The sequence below is a fragment of the Asparagus officinalis genome, chromosome 3, assembly GCF_001876935.1.
Source record: "Asparagus officinalis chromosome 3, Aspof.V1, whole genome shotgun sequence".
NCBI lineage: Eukaryota > Viridiplantae > Streptophyta > Magnoliopsida > Asparagales > Asparagaceae > Asparagus > Asparagus officinalis.
In genome coordinates, this window is record NC_033796.1 from 41,927,316 (window position 1) to 41,938,396 (window position 11,081).

An 11,081-nucleotide genomic window follows, 5' to 3' on the forward strand; every position below is an offset into this window, starting at 1 on the left:
GGATTGAAGGAATCAAGAACAGAAGCCATTCCAGGTCCCGTTACACCGACTGAAGGTTGGGACAATCATATCCAAAGTATTCCAGACTCTTCTATAAAGAACGAGGCTAAAATACTTTGGAGGGGGTATCTGTAGGCGTATAAAATTGCTTATAGGTCCTTAGCATAGCTCGGCACAAACAGACGAACCAACGAGCGCGACGAGGTTGATGAATCGCACGTAAGCAACGGAATACATCATTCGCGTGTGGAATCAAGCCAAGTGTTCGAAGAGTCAACGCAGTCATCCAACCAAGGGCAGACTCGACTAATCACGATCGAATCAAGATCAGTTTCGGACTCGAACTCAGAGTGGATTTACTGCCTAATCAGGAATCAGATCTACTGCCAAATCAGATCAACAAATCAGAGTCCGAATCAACCACGAGACCGGACAAAACGACGAAACCCAATGCCTAAGGGGGCTCGGCCAAAGCCGAGCCACCCATGGGTGGCTCGGCCCAGTGCGCGGCCACCCATAGGTGGCCGACCAGATCTGTGCGCGGCACAGTTCAGAGAGCCTATAAATAGGCCCCCTTGGTTCATTTGTAAAGGTTGGAACTTTGAGAGCCAAAACTCTGCCGATCGAAGATTGAGCTTGGAGTTTTGAAGACTTGAGGACTTGAACATTCAGATCTGGTCTCGCGAGCGTCCACGTCACAAAAGGCAGGAGTTCGAGAGAGGTAAAAATCAGATCTAAGATCTACACGAGATCACACCTCCGGATCAAAGCTTGGCCTTTGATCCCGAGAACTAAGGGCGATTATTTCCTTGGTGAATTAATCCCCCCCCCGGCTATTATTTCCTTAGCGAAATAATACCCGTCAAATCGTGTAGATCCCGACCGCGATCTAGATCGCGCGGTGGTCCACGGATTAACCCCGGCGTCGGCAAAGAACCCACACAAGCAAGAGACCGCAAAACAGGATCTTGCGATTTGTTCTAAAGGAAAGTTGTAAAAGGAAAGTTGTAATCTTTTTCTTTTTTCTTTGATTTCGTTGTAACGCGATCTAAAAAGACCGGATCTTTTTGTAACCGAAAAAAAAACAGTTATTCAAGATAACAATGAATTCAATGAAGCAATTTTCACACGCGAACAATGGCGGGTCAAGTAATTGGGGGACATAATTTCAAAATATGAAAGATTTATTTAGTCTAGGGATTAATATAGGAAAATCCAAATTTGAACTTCCCCCTCTCTTAGAGCAAGGGCAGTAAGCTCTGAAGGAGGCTCTCAGGCTGACGTGCCGTGGAAGTTGGCACCCCCCCTCCAGCAAGCCTCCTAACTCCTCCCAAGCCCTCTCCTTAGGCTGACGTGGCTTTGGGAGCTTCCGAGCTCCCAAGCGCTCCACAAATTTGTGTGAGCGCTTGGGAGCTCCCAACTGGTAAAGATTTTAACAACCCCCCCCCAAGTTCACAATTGCCTAGGAGCTATGTAGAGCTAAAAAAATAGTGAAATCTGCCCAAAATTGAAGCCAAAAATCAAAGAATTTGTGTGTGGTGCGAACTTCACCTTCGTAGTTGGACCCTCTCGGCGGCGGCGGAGGTTGCGGGAGAGGGCTTGATTCGACGGGGGCTCGGTTGGGGAACCCTTGATTTGGGGCGCTCGGAGATTTGAGGACTGGATTCGAGATAGAAATTGGGGAAACGAAGATTTGAGGACTGGATTCAAGCAAGGGTGATGACGGAGATGAAGATTTGGGGAAACGAAGAAGAAGGTCCGCTCGGTTGGGGAGATAATTTGGGGCGATGGAGATAATGAAGAGTTTTGATGTGATTTTTTTTAATTGGCTGCCAGAGTTTTGATTTGGGGCGATGACGGAAATAACGAAGAAGAGTTTTGATGCACAAGATTCCATAAATGAAATAAATGAGCTAACAGAGTTGAAAATGATTTTTGTTAAACAGTAAGAAAAATGCCCGTTAAAAATGACCGTTGAGTGAAAATTATTGTCGTTGAGTGAAAAAATGACCGTTGAACAGTAAGAAAAACCCTATAAATTCACAATTCACTACACAAATCAATCCACACAACTCTCTCATAAAAAAAACTCTATAATTTCCTATCAAATTACAAATCTCATGGATCCCTCCCAAAACAACTACTATTCGCAACTCCTTACCGGTGAAGAATCGACCTTATACTCGTCGTTCTATACAGAAGTCGTAGAAGAAGGTAACCCCATTGAGTTCTCACAATCAGCAACAAAACAAGTGTCATCCCAAGAAACACCGACCACAAAGAAAAAGAAGGCTTACACGCGGTCCGAAAATTGGACTGTCCACGAGGATAAACTTCTTGTGTCTGCTTGGCTGAACACGAGCCAAGACGCCATCCAAGGTACGGGGCAACACAAAGATAAGTTTTGGCACAGAGCTAACGACTACTTTATCCAATACTCCACCGATCCAATGAGCCGCACACCAAACCAAATGATGCACCGTTGGTCAACAATTCAACTGTATGTCAACAAGTTCTGCAGGTGCGTTGCTCAGATTGAAGGAAGACAAAGATCTGGTACGGGAATTATTGACCAGGTAAATATTTAACTTATATGTTTTTATGTAAATATTTAACTTATATGTTAGATTATTCTAAATTTAACTTTTGTGTAGATTGCAGAAGTAAAAGAATTATACCAATCTCTTTATGGTAAGCCATTCGTGTTTGACCATTGCTGGGTTGAGTTGCGTCATCATCAAAAGTGGATCCAACAAATGGAAACTTACAATAAGATTCGATCACAGCTGAGAAGAACCACAAACTCTGATTCCTCACCAAACAATTCCATGCCAGTGACCCCCATCGAGTTGAACACCGACTCAGATGATGTGTTAGTAAGGCTTGAAGGGAGTAAAGCAGCAAAGCTCAAGAGGAAACAAAATGTGGAAAACTCTGGATCCGCTGCGATGGATCCCTTGAGCTGCCACAGATGCTCGATCAAATCAATTTTTAGTGATTTGTGTGTTTGTGTGTTCTTGATCCGATGATGATTTTGGATGAACTCAGTTAGAGGCACCGTCTGCACATGAGAAGGTTCAACGACTGATACTGAATCAGTAAAGTCAAAGTTGTTGTCCAATTGACAATCACGTTCATCTTTAACGATCATGTTATGCATTATGATACAAGCTGTCATGATATCTTTCAGCACACAAGGTTGCCAGAAACGTCCTGGTCCACGAACAATCGCAAATCGAGCTTGCAACACGCCAAAAGCTCGCTCAACATCTTTTCTTGTGCTTTCTTGTTGTTGAGCAAAGTACTTATGCTTGTTTCCTCGAGGTGCTGGAATAGTCTTCACTAATGTGGATCACTCTGGGTAAATCCCGTCGGCGAGATAGTATCCCATATTATACTCGTGGTCATTGACAGTATAGTTGCACGGTGAAGCTCTTCCCTCCGCAAGTTGTGCAAAAACCGGTGAACGATATAGAACATTAAGGTCATTATGAGACCCCGGCAGTCCAAAGAAGGCATGCCATATCCAAAGATCTTTTCTAGCTACGGCCTCCAAAATAATTGTAGGTTCATGAAAATGTTCAGTATACATACCTTGCCAGGCAGTTGGACAGTTCTTCCATGTCCAGTGCATGCAGTCGATGCTCCCAAGCATACCAGGAAAACCTCGTTGTGAACCTTCCTCGAGCAGGCGTGCAACGTTTTCATTAGTCGGTGAACGAAGGTATTCCTCTCCAAAGATGTTGATAATCGATCGAACGAACCTCTTCACGCTCTCAAGCAACGTACTTTTACCGATTCGAATGTAGTCGTCAACGGAGTCAGCGGATGCTCCATATGCGAGCATCCGCATAGCTGCAGTAATCTTTTGAAGACTAGATAGTCCTAACTGTCCAGCACAATTCCTCTTTTGGACGAAGTACTTATCATGTTCGACGACTGCGTCGTGGATTCGAAGGAATAACGAACGCCTCATTCTGAACCTTTGACGAAAATAATAAAGAGGATAGGTTGGTGCATCAGCAAAATAATCTTGGAACAACCGATTGTGGCCTTCCAGTCGGTTTCGATGGAGCACGATACGTCGTTTGTGTTGAACTGAAGTTGAACATTTCTCTTGTTCTTCTTCCTCAACGACAGCAGCTCCCATAAGAAAGAACGTCTTCATCATTTCATCATCGCTAGAGCTAGATGAGCTAGACATTTTATTCTGGGCGATGATGAGTTGAGGAGAGAAGCCATCAAATTTTATTGGAATCAGTCGGTTGACGGTCAAAGTTTGCGATACCTCGAACTTCGTGCCCAACCTCGAAGACTGTGGGTTACCTCGAAGACCGTGTGCGTTCCCTTGAAAGCCGCGGGTTACCTCGAAGACCGTGTGTGCTCCCTCGAAGGTCGTGGGTTGCCTCGAAGACCGTGTGCGCTCCCTCGAAGGCCGTATCCAACGGTTAGAAATAAAATACAAGAGGTTTAAATATAATTGAAAGTAATGGGTAAAATATTAAAATAGAAGAGGGGTTTTTTTGATATTGTTGGAGCTCCTAACTAGGAGCTTGTTGGAGCTCCATAAAAGAATGAGTGCCTCCCAAGGCTTAATTTTTAATTTTTTATTCTAAAATGCTTGAGAGCTCTTGAGAGCTTGCTGACTAGGACTCCCAACTAGGAGCTTGATGCACTTGCTCTTAGACACTAGTGGCAGCTCCTCTTTTTTAAAACCGGCTAAAAGGCTAATTTAGTCCCTATACTAGGGCTTTGATTTCTCCAATAGGTCCCTGTAATTTATTTTTTCTCAACTTAATCATTGTACCACACCTTAGTTAAAAACTAACTCCTTGTTTAACATCCATTAAAAAATAAGTGTTAATCTTTTGTTTATGACAATATTACCCTCAATTATTTTACAATTGTGGTCCCTATACTTTTGATTTTCAACTCCTCTTTGGATTCCGTTTAGACTCAATCGTTGCTAAAACTTTTAAAAAAATTCAATCTATATAGTAGCACATCTATGATCACAAGTAACAAACATTCAAAAGCTAGCAGTGATGAAGATGAGAAAATAAGTAATTAAATGAGTTGATGACTGATCCAATATGACATGAAATATTTGAGACTTTGTGTTCATCTTGTAATGAGAACTACAAACAAGCAATATTTTCTAAGGATCTAGTAGAAAATATTAGCGGCGCTTTCGATACAAATATTTGCAAGGACAACCACCACAGCTTCATCCCGTTCGCTTTCGATACGTTTGGTTTCCTTGCAGCTGATGCGGTGGAGTTCCTCAGGAGAGTACAAAAATTCATGAATAAGAATGTGGCGACAACAGGGTCCGCTGAGTATGTATTTCGTAGGTTGGGTTTTACAATTCAGAAAGGATTAGCGGCGCAGCTTGTTGCCCACTTGTCATCATCACATGTGTAATAGTTTTTTCCCTTTTCGTGTGAATACTAAAAAATTAAATAGTAGAAAAAAAAAGGAAAAAAAAAGTTGACTGTCCTCATAGCAAAACTAAAAAGCAATTCAGTACTAAAACTATTGGATTGTACAACAAAATTATCTAAGGGGGGGTTAGTCACCTAGAACTTAAAATTAGAACTGGGATAATATGTGGGATAAATTTTTAAGGTGTTAGTCACATAGAACTAAAACTAGAACAAAATTTTACAGTGTTAGTCAAGTAGAACTCTAATAAAACTAGAATTGGGATAATGGTACAAAATTATCCCACTTTTTTCATTTTTCTATATAAAAATGAGAGTTCTAGTCTCTCAAATTATTCCAAGTTTTAGCTTGGAACTAGGTGGTAAAAAACTAGAACTCATATTTATTTTGTTATTTTTTATTTTTTATATTCTTTTATCTTTACTTCTTTCCTATTATGGTTATCACCATTAGACCATCATAATAATAATAATTGTCAATATTTTATAGTCTAACGAAAAGTTATTTAATAGTAAAGAATATTCTTGTAAGCAATTATAAATCAATAATAGTAAGTTTAAAATACATAAATAATATTTATATCTTCAAAATGTATAAATATATATTTCATGATTATAAAAATTTATCCCACGTTATTTTATTAAAATATCCCGCTTCATAAAATTGTTCCTATTTATCCCACTAAAATATCCCACTAGTAAAAAATTATTCCGCTTTAACAATTATCCCAATTTGCATCAAAATATCCCAATTGACTAACACCCCCTAAGAACAAACATATATGTTGTCGGATTGCAAAGAAACAATAATAGAATGATCTATTTATACTAACGTTCTTTGAGGGTTTTTTCCACACAAACCCTTAAACTTCTATTATGCTAAACCTACTGAAGATTATTCATTTAACCCCGTAAAGTAGAAATTGTCAACCATGACATGTAATGTGCTTTATGAAAAAAAGTTGAAAACACACCCCATCCGTCAAAGAAATTTAATGGAAATTGTTGATGTTAATAATCGATTAGCTAATTAAGAGGGGGATTAGGTTGTCGGGAGTCCTCTAACCCCTCCAAATGTCTAGTTTCAGAGTGAGCTGTTCTTCCCTTCACATACGAGAACTCGTAAAAGGACGGAGTTTGGTTCTCCGGTTATTCCTCCAACGATCAAGTCAGTAAACTGCTTGAGTGGAGAAGAAAATGAACTTTAGAAGTTCTTGAGCTTTTGGAGCAGGAAAATTGCTTACCCCTTTTGCTAAGAACAGTCCTCCCAATTATAGTAATAGTAGAGGGGTGGTTTGGTAACTTCGGCCGAGTATGAGCTGGTGGCTGAGTCAGTACTAGCTTTACAGGTGTCAGCTGCCCAGTGACGAGAGTCACTTTGGTGTTTAATGTGAAGTGACAGGTGGTACGTGGTGCCGACATGGTCTGATGCATTGTAAAGATCTTCGGGGGTGGAGAAATGACCATGCATTTAATGTGATGGCGAACGACTATCAGCGGGGGGGACCCGAGGTATGACATCGTCTTTCTACTCGTATGGTAGAGGGTCGAGAAGTACTGCCTTTTGAGTCGGTTTCATGAGATGTCGGCCAAATATGTGGTCGTGTAGGTCCGTTTGTGAGTCGATTTGGCGAGGAGATCGACGCGTACCACCTTTTGAGCCAGCTACGGGAGATGTCTTCCTTTCGAGTCGTCCGAGCGTGGGGACTTTTGGTTATCTCGAAGCGATAAACTGATTTAATTAGGCAGTTAATGTGTGACGTTTGCCTGCTATTGAATGAAGATTATTATTCAATAATTGAAGCACTATAACAAAAATAAAAATAAAAAAAATAAAATGATAACATTTTAGGGCTGAGGTGTCTATACATTTTTCTTGGTCACCTGTTTGGCATATGACAACATTAGACTTTATGGAGTTACTTTGTCGGTCAAAGTTAAAAAAAAATCTCCCAGGAGTAAAGTGGAATACAAGAAGTTTAAAGAGTTATGTGCAAAACCCGTAAAAAGTTATAGGGCTTTGTGAAATTAAAATAGTTAAGGCGAGTTATCTCACAAACGGGCAATAACGGGGTTCTTGAAGAATATACACTTATGGTTACGACGTGATTATATTATTAATTGATTAATCAAATCGTAAATTAGAGTTAAAATTAGAAAATAAGGAGGAAATTATGTGGAAGGTTAGAAACCTACTTTCTAGCTATCTGCTTTATCATTTCATTTTGTAAGCTAATCCATTGCCGAAATCCTCCCATATGTTAAGTGGTTAATTATTTAGGAGGTATATGGACAAACCAATCATTTTTGTTAATATTCCATTAACAAAGTAGAACAATTTTGAAAAGTAAAGGTTTGGGTGCAAATTATAAAGATGGAGTTTTTAAGAGAAACATAAAATTTAAGGTGTTTTCTAACAATAGATCAACTTGAGGGCAATGTTATGATAAACACAAATGTAGCACTCAATTTTTAACTGCTGTTAAAAAAGGACCTGGTTTATGCTGAAGTGAGGTACAAGACTAAGTTGAGAGAGAGAAAAAAAAGTACAAGAACTAGTTTGGGAATTAGGGCCTACAAGGACTAAAATGGCGTTTTAGCCTTCAAAAATTCTCTCTCAAACCTAAAAGTTAAGGTCGGAGAGAGACATTATGATTTCGACAACTTGAAGCTGGAATTTCCTATTGTTTGTTCTCTGTAGATTTTCATTTACAGAGTGGAGGAGGTTGGATAGGATTTTGTTTGGGCGTGGGATTCTTTACGGGTTTTTTTTCCCGTCAATTGCGCGTTTCTATATACTAGTTTTTACACACGTGCAATGCACGTGATTTAATACCATGATTAAGTATTTTTAGCAGTTTGTGCTTACTTTTTTCTTTAAACTCTTACATCCCGATTATTTTTTTATGTTTGTTTAAATGGGATACACCCAATTTAAATTTTCATGTTGATATTTGAATTGACAAAAAACAAATATAATATAAAAATAATTTGAATTTTCATATTATTTTTGACCGATATGAAACTAAGCTTTATTTGAGAAAGTATAGCATTGCAAAGTGAAAAATATTAAAATAGTGTTATACAAGGAAGGCGAATATTTAAAACCAATATGGCAAAATGATTGATTTAAAGTATGTTAAAACGATGCAAAAGAGAATATGAAGTTTATTCCTAATCATTGATAGACTTCATAAAAAAATATAAATTAAAGATTAATGCTAACTCTAGTATACTTTTATATGATAAAAACATCCACATAAGAATATAAAAGTACTGAAAAAATTCATGAATCTTCCTTCTAAAGATTCCTAATTTCACTCAAAATAAATAAAAAATTCTATAAAATATTCATAAAATATTGTTTTTATTTCTTCTATTTTATTTTTTATTGAGTTAAGATCAATTCTTTTTCAGGTTTATCATTTATCATTTCTCGGACAATTCTAAAGTATTGTCTTCATCATCTACATCAATTATGACATCAGGCTAATTTTGTATTTTTTATGCTATTATCTTTCTTGGGCTCGTTAATTTTTTATCATCTCATTTAACTTTACAAAGAAGTCAAATGTACTTATGATGTTCAACACAAACTGCTCAAAATATAGACTTTGATTTTTTTTCTATTTCAATGAGAATAAATATTAATTTCATATATATAAAATTCTTTGTGTGCTGAAAATATATAGTAAATCCCTAAATTAGAAATTTTAATATATATATATGAAAAATACCAAACAATTACACTTTTCTTTGCCAAGTTTTAAAATTTTAGCCCATTTTTGTGGTTTTAAACTTTGAGGGTGTGATTTATAATTTTTAAAATTTTGAAAGAGTTTTTAAAAAAATTTACTTTTAAGTTTGATAGTTGTAAATTCTATGTTTCATGTGTTGGTGGTAATTTTTTAAATGTTAGTATATTTCTTATAACTCTAAAATTTTGAGGGTGTCTTTTGTAATTATTAAAACTATAGATTAAGTTTGAAAATTATTAAATTTTAGCGGTCTACCAATCGACGAATTTGATGTGTGCTAGTTAAAAATTTTGAAAATTTAGTTTTTTTTTACGATTTTTAAATTTTGAAGGAGTTTTTTAAAAATTTTGAGGTTAATTTTGGCAAATTTTAATTTTTTAGGTGTCTAAGGGTAATATCTTGAATTCATCTTATTTTATTTACAAATTTTAGAATTTTAGGGTGGTTTTTTATAATTTGAACTTTTGAATGTGTTTCTATAATTTTTGAGATATTGAGGGTGTTAATTAAAAAATTTAAATTTAAATGTCAAAAATTTTAGGTGTATCATGGTAATCTCTTGAATTCATCTGTGTTGTTTGTAAGTTTTAAAATTTTAGAATTTTAATGTGCTTATCTGTAATTTAAACTTTTGAGGGTGTTTCTATAATTTTTGAGACATTGAGGTGTTAACTGTAAATTTTAAATTATTTGCAAACTGATGTTAATTTTTTAATTTCATGTTTTTTATTTTAAGTTTTGAGACATTTGGATGAGTTTTATAGTTTTGAACTTTTCAGGATCTTTTCTGCAATTTTAAAACTTTTTATGGTTTTTTTGCAATACTTCATGTATTATAATATATTATCTACTTGTAATTTTTTTATCTTAACAAACTAATATCATTTTTATGTTTTATATATTTTATTAATATTAGTTTTTTTAAATTGTTAAGCTAAACATGGTTCACATAGGATTAGGATAAGATATGATTATGATTAGGATAGATTAATATATAAATAAAATATTCAAAATAGTGAAGGGTAATATTGACCATTGAAAATTAGAATTTGATTATAAATAAGGTAGTTCAAACTATAAAGGGGTATATTTGTCTAAAAAAGATTTTCCGAACTCGTGCTTTTAAAGGGAGTATGATATGATTTTGTGCGGATGTCAAACCCAAGGCTGTCGACAAGTCCAAGGTCGTCGGTCAGAGCTGCTGTTGAGTGTAGGAAGGTTTAAGAGAAGGAAATTTGTAGTATGTGGGGAAAGCTGAGACCTACCTCCACAACGACAAATACAACCACACTATTTTTAACTCACAAATATATTAAGGGAGTTTGTAGTTGGGTTTCTTTGTTAGGATTTGAGAAATAAATTTCGAGAAAGAGGCTGCCATCGGTTTTTTGTGGTGTGTTTGGGAGTTTACTTAGGGAAGGGAAGGAAGGGGAAGGAAGGGGAATTTTTCCCCTTCCTTCCCTTCCCCTCCATTACACCCCAATTTGGGGTGTAAGAATTTGGGCCAAATTTCCCCTCCATTCCCCTCCTCTACCCTCCAAAATAAAACTCCCAAACAAGGTTAAAATGAAATTTCTCTTCCCTTCCCCCTCTCTACCCTCCATCCAAACAGGCCATTGAGGAAAGGGGAGCTTTACTGTTGGATTTTCTCTATATTAATCCCCTACATCTTTCATATGTTGAAATTAGCCCCCCAAATTACTTAACCTGTCACGTCAACAAGCAAATTTCAGATATTAAAAAATTTAAATGCCACATCAGTGATTTTTAATGGAGATTTTCTAAAAGGATCGACGCTGAACACAGAGGAAACATCAATGATTTTATTTGATAACTCAGGGTGTGCTTGGAAATTTTGGTGTTTCCTATATTTTCATGG

At 36.7% G+C, this 11,081-nt stretch overlaps 1 protein-coding gene across 1 annotated transcript; it reads right to left on the reverse strand.

Moving 5' to 3' along the window:
- On the reverse strand, window positions 3,353–4,204 carry LOC109835008. The gene has a single exon (XM_020403009.1). It carries the CDS (start codon window positions 4,202–4,204, stop codon window positions 3,353–3,355), a length of 852 nt encoding a protein of 283 aa, XP_020258598.1.

Bases quoted from the DNA above. Each gene is read 5' to 3' on its own strand.
- LOC109835008 (XM_020403009.1), bottom strand. From the start codon at position 4,204: ATGTCTAGCTCATCTAGCTCTAGCGATGATGAAATGATGAAGACGTTC.